Raw genomic sequence first — 17,240 nt, forward strand, 5'->3', positions numbered from 1 at the left:
TTCTACACAAGAAGCTGTGAGAAGTTTGAAAGCATGAAAAGACGGAGAGGCGGAGAAGAGAAACAAGTCCAAACTTCCCTTTTCCCCCTGGTGGCCATGAATCCGATGAATCCTCTCTAACTACTCAACACACTCCTTTTTAAAGAACTTTCTTCTTAATAGGACACGGCATTGAAGGTGCACCTTGTGAAAGCAGGCCAGAGGAGGCGCCCTGTTTTTTTTGGGGTGACCAGCCGGGGGGCGTGTAAGGGGAGAGAGAGGCAGCGCTTGCTCACGCCATAGTTGGAGGAGGGATCCTCAGAGGAGCGGGCGCGTGTCCTGTGATTGAGTCATGGTGTCGGCGTGAGTCAGCCCCGTCCCTGCCATCGCCTCTATGTAGGCCATTTAAAGTTTGCACATGAAGAAGGGGCCGACACACTCCTCGACTCTCCTTCTCCTCCAAACTCCTCTTCCTCTCTCCCTGTATTTCTCCTCCCTCGCCTCCCCGGGCTCATTTGTCACTGTGGCCTGAATATTTCAGCCTGTTTCTTTTCCCTTTTTTTTTTGTACTTTTTCTAGCCGGCTAACCTTCCTCTCTCTCAGCGCTGTGATTGTTGCAGCCTAGGACGGTCCTGGCGCTGCCCGTGTTCTCCTGCAGGCTTTGGGCAGTTACAGCTCTCCCCAGACCCCAGATTAGTGCCAGGCGCTCATTCACACCCAGTTTCCTGACCTGCAACTTTGAGACTGAAGAACAGCAGAGGGCAGGAAAGAAAAATCAGTCTGGAAAAACTTTTCTGTGCCACAAAATCTAATATTGCAATGGAAGGAAGTGGATCAGCACTTTGGGGATTATTATGATTATAATTAATAGTAGTAATCATTATTATTATTATTGTTGTTATTATTATTATTGCACAGCTGTGTTCACAAGCACCTGGTTTACTGGGGACCCAAAAACCTTGTTGCCATGGCTACCACTGCACACTGTAAGTAAGCGCAGCATCTTATGCCCGCTAAGTTACCTCGACTCGAGGTTGCATCTTTGTGGCATTTCTTTATGTTCTGCACATATGGTGAGAACTGCAGCCATAGGTGTGTGTCTGTGTGTGTGTGTGTGTGTGTGTGTGTGTGTGAAGCCTGGTATTTGGTTAACATTCGCCTATTCAGTGTGTCCATACGGACTCACCAGCAGGCGCAAGGACTGGCAGGATGTTCAGAAAGATTCCACACTGAATAACCGTGTCACAGAGATCTGTGTGTTTTGATTACTGGCTCTTCAGTGTAATCAGACCACCCGCTGTGAATGTGAACACGCTGGCATGATGAGTGATTTTGTTCCATCTCACAACTCATCAGAGAGTACTTTAAGAGGACGGTTCAGTCAGAAAAGGGTCCATTATCGTAACACTTCCATTCTTCATCATTGTGTATCCACCATTCCTGTCCACTCCCTGACAGCAGAACGGTCTTTTAGCTGACTTTTGCAAATGTCAAATCTGTGTACTTCACATGGTATTTGCAGAGATGTGTTCCAAGAAACCGGGAAGAAATTGTTTGTTTCTTCTCGTTCCCATCCTTCGGCGAGAGTCTTAAAGGTGACAAGTCTTGTCAGCGCCGGAACGCTCATGCGCTCGAGTTGTCGGCACATATCTGACATGTTCCTGTCACCTCAGCAAAAGTGAGGAAGGAAGTGACAACAAGAGCGAGCGGCGGCGTTTCTCTCAGGGCCGTGTAGAGTACAGCGGTGGTTTGGGAAGGAAGGCCATTTTTAGCGCTGATTGTTGCCTCAGAAGAAGAAGCTCACCTGTCAATGGGGCAACGAGAATCAGACTGTGACAATGAGGTGATAAAAAGGTGAAGGGAATCGTGGGGAATTCCTGCCAAGAGCAAACTGCATCCTGGGGCTCAGCCATCTGCTGAGGCTGCTCTGTGTTTTACACTGAGGCTGATCTCTCTGGGGTCAGGCCAGGCTGGTCTCGCTGTGGCTGGTGGACTTGATGCTGCTGTCATTTCCTGTTGACCGCATCAGGACCTTCAGCATCAGCAAAACATCATGTTTTTTTGTTGATCAAGCGTGTTGTGTGTCAGTGTGGCGTGCTTCTCCGTCACGACCGAGCTCACCGCACAAACGCTGCTGCACCATTTCACAATTAATCTCTGTGTTGTTTAGGAGAAGAGAAAACCTCAACAGCACTGCAAATTCTTTTTTTTTTTGCTGCGGCAGAACCAATCCATAGATGAGATGGAATGATTTTCGCTCGGCACCAAACACTCGGCCCTATTTCTCACTTAGAAAGGCAGGAAATTGCACCTGAATAGGAGCAATCACCACGTCCCCTCCGCCCCCCCTCCGCCCCCTCGCCCCCCCCGCCCGAGCGCTGGAAGCTAAGCCTGACGATCCAGAGGAAAACCTGCAGCTGTAAGAAAGTAATAACACCACACTGTCAAAGCTTTAATGGGAAAATAAAGAATTGGGTCAGTAACAACCACATTAGACTGACTTTGATAGAGGAAATCACAGGGGTGCACGTTTGTTTGCTGCCTCTGCAAGCCGAGATGTTACGACACGGGGATCCCGATTGAGGAAATATTTTGCCTTTATTTTCCTCTTGATGAGACATTAGATTCCTTTGTTCACCCATGCGGCAGCTTAGTGTTTTGTTCACTGGCTGGCGTCGAAATTGTGGAGTGGCGTGTTACAAATCCCCACCCAGATCATTAAGAGGCTGTATTTTAATTTGACGCGCATGATTAGTAAGCCTGATTGACAAAAAATGTCTGGTGGAACACAAGCCAGCCGTAATGAAGTCGCATTTCAGCACAGAGGAATGTTTTTCAAGCCTTAATTCGGAGATCACTTCCTCTCTGTTCGCGTTCCTTCAAATGAGTGGCTTCTTGTTGGGATGATGATGGGTGTTAATCTGTTGCTGTGTAACGTGACTGTGTGGAGATGCACATTCACACACTAACTAGCCTAAGTGGCCATTGATGCATGCATGGATGTGAATAATTCATGAAGGTTGCCAATTTAGAGTTATTTGTTTTGATAGAAAGCACAGAAAGATGTATGTTAATGGCATGTTGTCCTGTGGCTATATGTGCGTACGGCTTTCCACGCAGTATAAATATGCATGTGTGCACGTTCACAGTGTGTGTGTGTGTGTGTGTGTGTGTGTTAACTGTGTCATCTGTATATATTGCATGCAAGCACAAGCACATACGAGCACCAAAGCAACATGTGTGTAGTTTGTGCCTCCAGTCTTTGCCTTTGTGTGCACAGCATGAGTCTATGTTGTAAACTGTACCGTGATTGAGCCTCATGTCCGTCCCCTCCCCCTAACCTCCACTCCTCTGGTTCCCCAGGTACTCCTTCCAGGATGAAGAGGACATGTTCATGGTGGTGGACCTCCTGCTGGGGGGAGATCTGAGGTACCACCTGCAGCAGAATGTCCAGTTCAGCGAGGACGCCGTCAAACTCTACCTCTGCGAGATGACGTTGGCGCTGGATTACCTGCAGAATCAGCACATCATCCACAGGTACACATAATGGTCAATAATTTGAGAGCTACTCAGCCTGGGGGGAGGTATGAGCGCCTTCTAGTATGACCAGTTTAGTCAATATACCTCAGGCTCATGTGATGGTTTATTGATCTGGTTTAGAAATAAAACTCACGCCATGTTGTTGCTATTTTGAGCGCTTTGGAATTCCATTGCATACAATCTGGGAACCTAACCACCACCTGGTTATGACAGCGTTGTAGATGTTTGACGGCCGTGCAACCTGAATTGGGAGATCGACCGCTCTTCTTTGATTTAAACATCAAAACAACAGTTCAGAGAGACGGGGTGTTAAAGGCGGATCCAAAGAGTTTCCTCATCAATCATTGATATTCATAGTGCTTACTTTCAACATGTACCAAATGCAACGATGTCAGCCCATTACATCATTATATTGTTTCCTTGAAAATACTAAATCTTGTAAGCTCTCCTGCTCTCAGTTCAAAGCCTCGTGTTTCCCCTGCAGGGAAGCGTTTCTCAGGGTTGTGCCTCTGACTTTTGATATTGTGCTTGAAACACATACAGTATTGAAAAACGTCCGCTTTGTGGGCTCGCAGGGATCGCCTTACAAACGTGTCAATGTAACGATATGTTCTCGTACAGCAATCAAAGCACCAAAGTGAATTTTAGTCAAATGAAAGCGTCTCCTTCCTTCAGTCTACATGTTGTGACTTGGTAGAATGCATTACCTGCTTGGTGTTCCGGAAGGAATATTGCTATAACCCTTTCCCTTTGTAAAAGCATCTCTGAGCTGATAGGAATCGCAAAGTCAGAGGAGCTTCAAAGCTGCAGGCAGAAAGTGTCACCTCACACCAGAGACTCTTACCTGCTTTCACTTAATGTCATGTCCCAACAGCCCGTGATACACACTTTGTTATTCCTGTCATGCTTCCATTCCAACCCCTTAAAACCAGAAGGGGCCTGCGTGAGGTTAGAAATGATTCATGACCGACCGCCACTCATTTTGTTCTCTGCTCCTCTGGCTGAGGAGAGATGGAGCCTCAGATGTTTCACCTGTCTAAGCTGAGTGTGAGCAGCTTCTGGGAGTATTTACAACCACAGCACGTTTAGTTAAGCTTAATGTAGCAGTCAAATTCAGACCAAATGAAATCACATAAAAGTATATGTACGTACATGAATCTATATTAAAGTAGATTAGGAATGTAAAGCTTTATACGCAAGGAAAGTGTTTTAGAAGCTTTTTCTCCTTTTATTGTCTCTGAGTCCCGGTTGTGTCCCGTCTGAGGAGTATCACTTTATAGTCATTTGGATAACCCTGTTTTTATTTATATTACTTTACATATCCATAGATGGCCCTCGTGTGTGTGTATAGCTGTAATTGTTCCCATCCATCTTCTTCAACCAGCGAGGACTCGCTGTCCACAGCTTTTTGTTTAAATATGCTGAGCACAGCAGTAAGCGCAGCACTGTAAGTGGAAGAGCAGAGAGTCTCAGCAGAATACAGATTTTACACCACAGATGGCTGAAAAACTGTTTGAACCTTGTTCAAAAATCTCATTTTGGCTCCAGTTCTACCTTGGAACAACAATGTGGTTTGTTGTGAGTGTGTGTGTGTGTGTGTGTGTGTGTGTGTATGTGTGTGGTACAGCAATTTCCGGATATTATCTACTCTTCCATTATTTCCACCATTATGTCACCATTTCCATTTCCATTTCCTTACCTTTCTTCCAATTTGCGCTTGATAATGATGATCCTCAGAGGTTGAACTGTCCTGATATTGAAGACACCCTGGTCATTTCTACAACACCGCCTTCAGGCCAGGCTGTCCACTGTGGTCAAAACACAGAGGAGAGATTGTTGCGACATGTCATGAAAACGATAAACCCTTTTGCTGTTTTTCCTCTCTGGCGCCACCTTCAGGTCACCCTTAGGCCTGTTTTTCATCGATCCAACAGTTTTGTTGTCTGGTGCACAACGAGCATTTCAGACTTAAGTGTGACGGCAGCAAAGCCAAACTCTGTTGGCAGGCACCCACACTTGTTGACACGGCTCATAATCAGTGAAGCTGGCGGAAACGGACCAAAAAAGTGGGAATAATTCAGATATTGGGCTGAATGGTTGTCAGGGTGCTGGATATAAAAGCTACTCATAGAAACCTTTACTGCAGTACCGCTAAAAATAACAGCATCACAAAAGTTTAAGATCCAAAACAACACAAATGGCATTAAATGGAGCTACAGCTTGTGTTCAATAATCCAGACAAACACTGGCTCCAAAATCTGAGCAAAATCTTTCCAACACCGTCAGATGGAGCCACTTGTAGTAATTCACAACAATTTTCATTATGAAATAAAAGAAAAGAAATCTGTTAATGACTGCAGAGAGAAATAGATTTTACTCAAACTGAAAGTCAAAGTTGTTTTGTACACCCAGGACACCGAGGCTCAATCTGATTAACTTCGTTCTAGTTACAATATTTTAAATAAATTTTTCATTTCAGGTCCTGCATCTTATTGGATGTACAACATCTGCCCACTATGAAGGGAACTTATCATACAAATCTGTTTAATTTCTTATCTTGGTCTACAGCTTATTGTGAAGCCTTTGATGTGCAGGACAAAATATTGACCCACTTCTACTCTTTCCTGTTGCATCACTGTTGTGCACAATGAGTGAAAACACAATGTCACATTCAGCCAAACATTCAGACACTAGCCTCTTACTTGATACTCATTTCACACCTGTCTCACACATTTGTTTACATGTTCCCTCCTATAATTTACTGTAATAATGAGGAATAACAACGAAAACCCTCACACATCCCCTTCAGCTGATCAACAGTCTGAGTGTGTAGATACACTTCAAAACTTTGATTAAGGCATTACTTGGGTTTTTCAAAGGTCATGCATAGGCTGTATTTTAGATTATACAATTGTAAATCAATGTATTCTGGCACGTAAACAGTCACATCAGAGTCTGCAGCCTCCTTGTGTGCTTCCTCAAAGGGCAAACTCACCTCAGGCTGCCATTACACAACATGTCATGTATACGTGATGGAATCGTGTTGTATTTCTCTTGTGGTGTCCCTATAATAGTATAGACTTGGATTGTAAAGACTAATAATAGTACAGACTGCTCGCTGTGCATTTCATTGTTTACTTTGCCAGCTCGCCGTGCGTGACTTATTCAGTGTTTCTTTAATTAAAGAGTTGGAACGTTACACTAAATGCAATGGAAACAAATGGCCTCAACAGGGGATTCCATTATATCCCCCAAGACAAAAGCGTTGCGTTATCGTTTGTTTACCACCAGTAAACTACGAGCCTCCGTGTTGTTTCGTGTCTGCTTGCCAGAGACCACCATGATGTAAACATCACAACTGTCAGCAGGAGGAGATGGAGGTGACAAACATCCCTTCAGCATGATTCTCTTTTGCTTCCATATTCTCGCCTCTCTCCACGGCATCAACTATTCTGCCTTTGACACACTAGCGTCTGCTCTCACAGCCGTAATCCAATCCCTGGGTATCCGTGGACGTCCCCTGCGCTACAATTTTGTTCCACCCTGTAAGTTTTTGACAGGAGAATACTATACAATTATTTTGTTGCACCAACTGAAGGAAGAAGGGTCTCCAGTCTCCTAGCAACAGTCAGCTGCCACCATGCCCAAGGAGGTAAAATTAGTCCAATGAGAAGACGGGAAGTAGAAGTAGAGAATCCCTAAAGACGTCTCCTTTCCTTTGCCTCCTCTCCTCCTCTCACCAACTTCTACGTGTGGCATCACTTCATACTGGATGTTTGTTCATAAATTAAGGAGAAATAACTTCAGATGCTGTTACAAGTTGGATCTGTGTTTTTGATCTTCCTGCAAAATGAATCAAATGTTGACTGAATGAGGGATTTAGCACATCAAACAGATGCTGCTCTTGTACAGTTCACAGTATATTTCCACCAGGCATGTACCGGTGGTCTATCCCCCCCCTGCCCCCCTCCCCTTCCAGGTTTTGGCAGAGGATGTGAGCACCAGCTTAGTGTTGCATGGATACAGTGAACACATTCATCCTATGGGGTGTGTAGACGCTCTCTGTGGACTGCACGCATCTTTCACACCAGAGTGATGTGCAGCATAATTAAATAAGCTGTGCGCTCTGTTAATTGACTATGGAGGGACAGAAGGGGCTGGGAAATATTGGTGTGCATTTGTGTTGTTGTGTGCACGTGTGTGTGCGTGTGTGTGTGCTTCTGTTGCATGGGTGCCCAGTGAAATAAGCATGTGTAAACAAACTGCAGGACCCTCCCTGTGATCAGTCATTCTCCTTCTCTCTCTGAGATACAGACACATGCAACAACATGTAACACACACATCACGTGAGCGTGTGTGTGTGTGTGTGTGTGTGTGTGTGTCTAATATTTTCTCCTCGACCATAAACCATGAGATGTAGCCTGAGCCATCTCACGACATTTTTCTTACCATAACTAATATATTTCACTAATATAAGTTATGTATATCAACAGTAACAGTTTGAGCAAATACTAAATAACTCAATGTCCAATCAAAGCACTGGTTCTCAAACTGTGGCCTGTGTACTGTACCACTGCTGATACTTGTAGCACCCCCTGGTGGTATAGGCTGATGAAATGACCTCAAAAATATCCATAGAAATTGCTTTACAGTGAGAGTTGGATGTTGTGCTCACTACACACAACTGACTTAATGGGATAGACGCAAACATGCCTGCCACCTGTTGACAGTGAGGAGGACTGCGCAGATGAGTGAGTTTAGTAAATGACGTGTCTCCTGTTCACCAGTCATTTTCACTTAGGTGCTGTGTATGGATGCTGTTTGTGGGGGAGGGGGTGAAAGCCTGGTGACGAATCTTGTTTTCATGTCATCATGTTTGTGTTTCTGTGTCTCCTGTAGAGATGTCAAGCCAGACAATATCCTGTTAGACGAGCAAGGTAAGGATGGCATACATTTTTTGCTTGCTTGCTTGCTTGTGTGTGTGTGTGTGGGGGGGGTATACAGACAGCAGTATTGTACATTGAAATGCTTCTTTAACGCCTGGTGTGATTGCCTCCTCTCAGGCCACGCCCACCTGACAGACTTCAACATTGCCACGATAATAAAGGACGGAGAGAGAGCCACGGCCTTAGCTGGAACCAAACCCTACATGGGTAACTGCACACCTGAGTCAAGCCCTGGTGGCATTTGCATCTGAAACCTCAAACGATGACATCATGGTGGCCAAGAGCTTTGAGCAAATAAATGTTACAAAATAAGAGATAGATACCTGTTAAAGTGGATGGAGTAGGGTCAGGGGTCAATCGAGGGATGTCTAAACACATTTTGGTTCTTTCAACACAGTAAACAACACTGTGCATACATCATCATCAATTTATAATAACAACTATTGAGTGACTGAAATCAGATATTGTGTTTGCTGATATGAAAATCATACATCTGATCATATTGGACATTTGAGAAGAAGGACATCTGTTGGCAGGAGCGCGTGTACTTTCCCTGAACATTCCCCCGCTGAGTGATTCCCATCTGTGTTTGTCCTCTCAGCTCCAGAGATCTTCCAGTCGTTTATAAGCGGGGGGACTGGCTACGCCTTTGAGGTGGACTGGTGGTCACTCGGGGTGACGGCCTTCGAAGTACTGCGGAGCTGGGTGAGCGCAACGGAACATCCCCTGAACTCGTCTTCAAACGTGTATCTCCTCTTGTTTTCATAAATGTTTCACTTCTTCCCTCTCCTGTTTCCACTCCAGAGGCCCTATGACATCCATGCCAGTAACTCAGTGGAGTCTCTGATTCAGCTCTTCAGTACAGTCAGTGTCCAGTATAATCCAGCCTGGCCCAAGGACCTGGTCTCCCTCATGAGGAAGGTGAGCTGGAGGGATGTGTCTTGTTGTTTTGAAGTGTTGTTTCACAGTTATGTTATTAATCTTAGTCTCTTTGACTAATAGCGCAATGGAGGAATGCTTTGATAAGCATAGTTAGCCCTTAAAGTGTCCCTGAACAGTTCATCTCCCCCGCAGCAGGAATTATACAAGCTGCTTCTCTGTAGATGAATAAACACAGACGCAAACCCTTTTCTGTTATTTTGATTTAGCATTTCTGACCGAGTGAAGTGAGAGTAAACTGACCCCAGATACTGCTGCTGTTGCCTGGACACAGATGGTCGATTCAGGCCCCCCCCTCCCCCGTCCAGGCCCTTGGGTTAGAGCAGTGAGGGAAGGGGAGTTGTGTGTGTGTGTGTGTGTGGGGGGGGGGGGGGGGGGGGGGGTAAAGAGCTGATATCAGGGCACTTTTACTGAGGTAAAAAGGGACCGAAGCTACAGGAAAGAAGGATGCAGGTAGATAGGCTGAGACCCTCAGGGCAAAGGAGGAGAAAAGTGACAGATGGTAATCTGAGGGATGGAAGCATAGAGGGGAGAGAGAGAGAGAGTGTATAGAGATACAGTGTGTGTGTGTGTGTGCCAATATCCCTCCTGACAAGGGATTTAACCTCACACTGAGGCTAAAAATGTTCCCTAATGAGTCGAAATCTGCCAGTGGAGTGACACAATTCACCATCTGAAATGTTTAAACCCTTTTTCTTGAATCAAAACTTCATGGCTTCAGCACATTTACGCACAGAAACTCGTAACAACTGTGAATTATCACATTTATTATTACCTGTCTGCCTGTTTCTCTGCTGCTAGTAAACAAGGTGAGGTGACATTTGTATTTATTTTTTCCTTTTCCAAAGCAGCATACCACCACGCTTGAATGCATGCGTGTGTGAGTGTGTGTGTGTGTGTGTTAGTGAGTGAGTCAGTGTTCTGGACAGAGCTCGAGTCTCTTCCGCTCTGCTGCTGATCAATTACCGTGTCTGCACTCCGCTGAGACAGAGCTCACCGGCCCTGCAGGAGGAAAGTGAATCAGAAAGGAAAGGAGAGGAAACACTGAAAGGGAGCGTAAACATGACAACAGGAGAGCGTTTCCGTTGCGTCTGCGTACTAAATTTACCCCTGAGGTGACAAATAAAGCAGATGGCACAACTGTATCCGCTACCGTTTCCACCCTCCCCCCCTCAATTAATAACTTCTCTCATGTGTGGAATCACATGAGTGGATCTGTGCGAGCATTCAAGATCCAAACCTCATTTGATTCATACTGCCCCCTATTGGCGGCATGGAATATTAAACATACACGAGGAAAGGTGGGTTGTGTGTTTTTATAGAGGACTGAATTCTGAGTGGTTTCTATTTTGGAAGATTTTTCGGTTCACACACTCGACTCCTGAGCATTTTTAGAAGCCTATAGCAAATAAATTGACTGTGTGTGTGTGTGTGTGTGTGTGTCTGTGTGTGTCTGTCTGTGTCTGTCTGTGTCTGTCTGTGTCTCTTTCTCCCAGCTGCTGACGGTGAACCCGGAGCATCGTTTCTCCAGCCTGTCTGACATGCAGACGTCTCCCTACCTCGCTGATGTCAACTGGGATGCTGTGTACGAGAAGAAGATGGAGGCTGGATTCGTTCCTAATGTTAGTGTGGAGCTGTGAAACATCCACACACACAGACACACACAGACACACACAGACACACACAAAATAAATCCAAAACACATTAAAGCACAGACAGTCGATTCCTCTTATTTTCAGATGGTAATGGGTGTGTAATGACTCGATAATGCAAAGGGAATCATGTGTGTGTGAGAGAGAGAGTGTGCTTGAATCAATACAGACAATTTTCTCCTGCGTGTCGTCCTCCAAACAGAAAGGTCGTCTCCACTGCGACCCCACGTTCGAGCTTGAGGAGATGATCCTTGAGTCGCGTCCGCTTCATAAGAAGAAGAAGAGGCTGGCCAAGAACCGCTCCAGAGACAACAGCAAGGATTCGCAATCTGTGCGTAACACCGCCGCACACACGCTCACTCACTCTGTCAATCTGCTGAACTGCAGACCTCCCTGAGTCAGATAAAAGTGCTCCATCATCCCTCTGATGACGGGAAGAGTATAAAAGTGTTTCATCAGTTTGCTGTTGTCTTAATAAATTGACAATTCCTGCTTTATTCATATTAGATTATTATTTCCAGTAAGGAAGCACTAAACTTAAAGGAAATCGAGATTACGGACGCTGGTGTATAGATCAGACAGTCTGGTTGTCTTTTGGTGTGTAGGTTCCCATCAGATTGAGCATTATTTGAGCTTGACAGTAAACCAGATCTGTTGTGAATTATCTCTCATTTCAGCTCAGCAGACAGATTGAATAACTACTGTAGTGCCAGTGAGCATGAAGCGAGACTTGGAGCCTCGCAATCAACTTAGCTCTTTCCTGCAAGTGCCCTGATTAGTTGTACTGTAATCTTCTTAGATCTTCACAGCAACAGTGTGTGTGTGTGTGTGTGTGTGTGTTTATCTCCCTATCGCTCCATCTTGATGTGGAGCGATGTTGTTTTTGAACATCATCAGGACGGACAAATTATCCCAAAAGCTTTAATATTCTCTCTCTCTCTCAAACCTTCTGCTGCAAAATAGAAATTGCATTATTCCGGGAACTTGAAAGGATTATTACGCAAGAACTGTTTCCACCACTGACGATTTAGCAACAATCACTTCAATTTTGTGGCGAGCTGCAGTGAATGAGGCGCCAGACAAAAGCCTGGACGTGATCTGACCGGGGTCGAGCCGAGACCAGGGTAGTGATGATGTGTGTGTTCGAGGCGCATTATCTCGTTTGCATTATTGTTGTGTGTGACAGAGTCGTCGTTTATCACGGGCAGAGACGCGCTCCCATCAAACAGTCGCCATGACATCAGGGTTATTAACATAAATCCTGTGTGCGTGGCGTTGTTATCAGCTCTGTACAGTGTGTGCTCGGCGTGAACACCTCATGTCTTTACGTTGGTGTGTGTGTGTGTGTGTGTCTGCTTGTGTGTGTGTGTGTGTGTGTGTGTGTGCGCGCTCATGCTGCGTTATTACCAAGATTATTAAATTATGAAACCTTCAGTGCTTGTTGTCATGGCCCCAAGTGCTTCGGGAAATCTGAGCTGCTATTTTTGTCTCGGGCCAAACATCCAATTTGAGGCCAGCTCACAAACAACGAAGGAGGAATTGGGGTTATTTCTCGTGGAGCGTGGCGGTTAGGAAGGAGGGAGGCTGGAGTTGACAGTGGAAGACCATGTTGATGATGAGTGGGATGACAATGATGATGATGATGATGATGTCTGTTGGCTGCCTTGCAGGAGAACGACTACCTCCAGGAGTGCCTTGACGTGGTGCAGCAAGAGTTCATGATCTTCAACCGAGAGAAGTGAGATGCCACATGTCTCTATTTGTTTTCCTTTCTCCTTTCCTGTTTTGGTTTCTCACTGTGACTGGCACTTTTTAAAGAAGGCATTTCCACCCTGCATTCCATTAAAATGTATACATTTCTAGGGTAACGGTCATTTTAGGGTTAACATACAGCTACACAGCCTTATTCATACAAAACGGAGATGGAACATTTCAGTGTGGGAATGCAGGTTGTGAATGTCCTTCAAGACGTTCACGGCCAAACACTCTTTGTCAACTGTGACTATATTAAATACATGTTCCCTCTTATAGAACACAAAGAAGGGAACATAACAAAAACCACAATCCTTCAACTTTGTTCAAGTAAAATACAATTAAACCCACATACACGATTGAATTCTTGCCGTCTTTCTATTTGATCTGAGCCTAATACAAGATAAAGGCCTGTTTACTGCTATTTTGGCAGATATAACTCCTGTAAGCAACTTATAAAAACACTGATACAAATCAAAGCTGTGTAAGTACGGAGTTACTTTAATTCTGTGACCAGGACCGACACACAAATGGATGTGGAACTGAAACTAAACAACACCATACAGACAAATGTCACTTGAAAGCCGAGCAAATACCCATTAATGTGCTTTCAAACCAAACCGTCGCCTCTCGTATTGAAAATCATCGGTCCTCTTCATCCTCACTCGCTGTGACAAGCTTCTCCTTTATGAAAATGTAAATCAGAGATAATAGAATGCTTTTACGGCGCTCGCTCTGCTGTGGATAAATATGAAGCGCCTATTGACAGTGTGAATATATATATATTATTGATAGAAAACATTAAAGTACTTTGAGGTCTGTACATCATGGAATGTGTGTTCTCTCTGCAATGTAAAGGCTGGAATATTAGTTTGCTGCTGCTCTAAATTATTGCCTCATTTATTATTGACCAGCTCGTACTGCTGCAGTGTTAGTTTGAAATACTTTCTGTATTTCCACTGGCTCATTATATCAAATTGCTTTAATTAATGGCAATTTAGTTCTATTTATAAACGAGGACCTCAAGGCTAAAATTAAGCCCAGCACAGACATGTTTAATAGACTCAAACCCTCTGCTGGTATTCTTGTACTGCTGCTTCCTCTCCCTCCCCCTCACTGTGTGTGTTTTTCTTCTATCCCTCTGAGCACCGAATGTCTTCACAGCAGTCTCTTTGTCTCCATCTGTCTGTCTCCCGTCCCAGGTTGAAAAAGCGTCTGGAGGGGGGTCAGTCCGAGGCCGCGGGCGACGACGCCAGCGGAGACTGTGACGGCGAGGCCGAGGGCGGGGCCACCGACGAAGACGGGGCCGAGCCTGAACCGGAACCCGAGCCGGAGCCGGAGTCCTCGTCCAAACTGAGCATGTGCGGCTCCGTCTGCTCCTCCCCCGGCAGCTGTTAGTGCCACACCCCCCTCACGCCACGCCAATATACTGTCTACTGTCTCACCTGTCCGCTGTGTAGCCAGGGGCGGAGGAGGTGCACGGCAGGGTGACCGACGCACATCAGGCCCCCGAAATGGCTCCCACCATTCTCAATCTTTATTTTGTTTCTGTAGCACTCTTCCAGTAAAAGCATGAATGAAGCTGTGAGCGCAGCAGATTTCCAGAAAGTCCCCCGCCTACCTGTCCACCATAGAGTAAGCTCTAACTACTATGCAATGTTACCGTATAGCATGATTAATAAGGCGTCACTTTCTTAGGAGGTGTTGTTCCAGATCAGATGGAAGCTGATGATGACATCCCAAGCAATAGCAGCACGTGGTGGCTTTGGGTTTTAGTGGTTTTCGGTGCGGAAGCGTCTCCCCTCTCGTCCTCCATACTGCAAATCTAACGGGGACGTTTGATTAATTATTCAGCAGTCGCAGGCACCCAGTTTATGTCTCTCATCGCCTGCAGTTCACTCTTCCCTTTAGCCTTCTTCTTCTGTTTTTTTTGCGCCCTGCTTGTGAACAATTGTTGGAATGCCTCCCTCCTCTTGCGACATCGCTTGGCGGAGGCGGATCCAAGCAGCAGAGATTAGACGCTTCAAACACAAGGACGGAGAGGATACGTGAGTTTAGTTTCTAACACTGTAAACCTGTTAAAAACTGTTTAAGTGGTGCCTGTTGATAATCAGTATTCATGAATCACACAGCGGTTTAGAATGCAGGTTTGATTTTTGCTCTTAAAGTGTCAGCCTAATATGATTTACAATTTCTTTTCTTCCTCTTTTTAGGGTATTAAGGTGCTGTAACTCACCACAGTACAACAATCAGAGTGAAAGGTTTTTTTGCTTGGCGTTGTGTATTGATAGTATTTTAGCCCCTGTGTCTGGATTCAGAATCTCTGCTCCGGGGGAAATAATTGCCAATCACCCAAAATGACATTGTTTTTAAGAATCTATTAGGAAAGCTCGATACGCTTCGCTAGACACCATCTTCTCTGTAAGTGCTTGGTTTAGATTGTAGATTGCGGGGCTGCACTGAAGTGTCGGTACATCCAGTTGTATAGACGAGCTAGTTTCTGTCGTAGTGATAGCGGTACGTTTAAGGTGGTGCCATTCATCTCAGCCTGGACACCTGGGAACATGTAGCAAAGTCCACCTTAAAACCCTAAGGCCTAATAAAGTAAAAATGTAAATAGCATAGGTAATTTAGAAAAAGACTAACTCACCACAGTTTTATGTGGGACTGCGTACTCGACGTGTAAACTAAAAGGGAAGAGCTGCGTGAAGCCGAACCTTCATAGCGCTTCATTCGACTCTTCTTTTCCAAGTGTGCAGGCACAACTTGTAGGCAAGATATGCCAAAGCTTTTCTACCATTTGCATAACCATTTCTAAGGAACTTTGAATGTGTGAATGTATTGTCTCTTTTTCGCAGTATAACCTAAAACTCCAGTGTTCCTTCTGCAAGTGAAACTCATTTCTACAAACGTATTGTGACGACGTGTAAAGGTGAAAAACTACGATTCAGGAAAAGCGACAGATATGATGAACACTAAGGGGGTAATTCATAAAAGGCTACGCTTAAATTCAACCTCTTACTATGATATTTCCTCATTTGCGTGTTAAATTATCAATAAAATGACCTCTAAGCCCTTTCAGTTGATTAATCAGTCTATTTAAATGAGGTTTTGATCCGAACTATGAGACATTTACTCATATTTATCCCATATTGTTTGTTTTTTTATGAATTACCCTCTGTGTGATCAGACTGGGACGCTTCTGTAAAGGAATATAAGTGGTCGTTATCATGTCCACTAAAGATACACACACGATGAAAAAGAAGAAGTGCATTAACAACATGGATCTCGTCAAACCCCCTGCGCTCCTTTTTTTGCATGCACCTTTACAGTATAAGCCTGTTTTAGCCGCCGCCACCTAGAGTTTGGGCCTGATTTGTGCATGCACAAGCTTTTTGATAATCGCATACCTCGACGCTGACACAGGCCTCGTCCAAAGTCAGAAAATAAGCCTCGTCCACGGGACTGAATTTGGACAGTAAGTTTCATGAAGAACATCTTAAACTGTACAAATCGTATAATCCAAGTGTTATATGGATGGCATGATATTTTGTAGACAATATGCAGTACCTTTGGCTTCCTGTAGGCTGTCTTAAAGCCCCCCTCCTCTCCTCTCCCCTCCTCATCCGCAAGTATACAGGCTTGTGCTCTCGCCGGATAAGTGTTGCATTGTTTTCTGTGCAGCAAAACCAAGAAGATGAAGCAGATGAAGAAGAAGAAATGGGACTTTGGGGGGGCCGTCAGTATTTACTTCATCTTTAAAACACAGAATGTCCTCATTTGTAGGCAAAGAAACTGTTCCGACACACACATGAAATCCGTCCACACACACATACACACCTGATATGAATTTGTAACTATGTGTTAATCATTCGTAAGATGGGTAATAACTGATTTTAAGTGTAGCTTTCCTCTCTAAATTGTCCCATCCCTCTGCAGTATTGCCATTCGTTTCCTCGATATCGGTTACTACTCCTAATTGGACATTGCTTGCAAAACCTTCTCCCTGACATGTTCGTTATGTGTTCGTGTGTTGGATGCTGTTAACGTGAGCATATAACCAGGTGTTTCCAAAGCAGTCGTGCTAGTGTGTGTGTGTGTGACCAGCATCAGCATGCCTCCCATTCAAAACGTTTGAGATCGATGCTTGCGAGGCCGTACCGTACTGTAGATGTCTTAACTCTGTGGATACATGTTGAAATTCAGTGCCCGATGGAGAAGAATCTGTTTCTGATCTTTACGCCACTACTTCCTCTTTGTGGTTCTATTTTGCATAATGTAAACTGTGCTGCAGGATGATTTTTACGGGGGGAAATCAGTAAACGCTTGTACTGTATACCTGCAGAAACTGCTCCGTTTGTTCGAAAACATGCTGCTTTGACTGCTTTGATAATGAAATAAAACTCCTTCCAGTAATTTGACTCGTCTGCTG

The 17,240-nt window shown here is 44.8% G+C and overlaps 1 protein-coding gene across 1 annotated transcript in view; it reads left to right on the forward strand.

The window, feature by feature from the left end:
• Window positions 1-17,224, forward strand: part of stk32c (serine/threonine kinase 32C) — a 50,965-nt gene extending 33,741 nt beyond the window's left edge. The window contains exons 5-13 of the mRNA XM_076169338.1: window positions 3,343-3,516; window positions 8,419-8,456; window positions 8,583-8,672; window positions 9,067-9,170; window positions 9,270-9,386; window positions 10,901-11,026; window positions 11,259-11,387; window positions 12,727-12,794; window positions 14,011-17,224. Of these exons, the coding sequence (XP_076025453.1) occupies window positions 3,343-3,516; window positions 8,419-8,456; window positions 8,583-8,672; window positions 9,067-9,170; window positions 9,270-9,386; window positions 10,901-11,026; window positions 11,259-11,387; window positions 12,727-12,794; window positions 14,011-14,206 (1,042 nt within the window). The 3' untranslated portion in view covers window positions 14,207-17,224. The remainder of the gene's footprint in view (window positions 1-3,342; window positions 3,517-8,418; window positions 8,457-8,582; window positions 8,673-9,066; window positions 9,171-9,269; window positions 9,387-10,900; window positions 11,027-11,258; window positions 11,388-12,726; window positions 12,795-14,010) is intronic.
• The last annotated feature ends 16 nt before the right edge of the window (window positions 17,225-17,240 follow it).

The sequence above is a fragment of the Genypterus blacodes genome, unplaced genomic scaffold, assembly GCF_046128005.1.
Source record: "Genypterus blacodes isolate CSIRO-AG114 ecotype Tasmania unplaced genomic scaffold, CSIRO-AGI_Gbla_v1 ptg000195l_1, whole genome shotgun sequence".
Taxonomy (NCBI): Eukaryota; Metazoa; Chordata; class Actinopteri; order Ophidiiformes; family Ophidiidae; genus Genypterus; species Genypterus blacodes.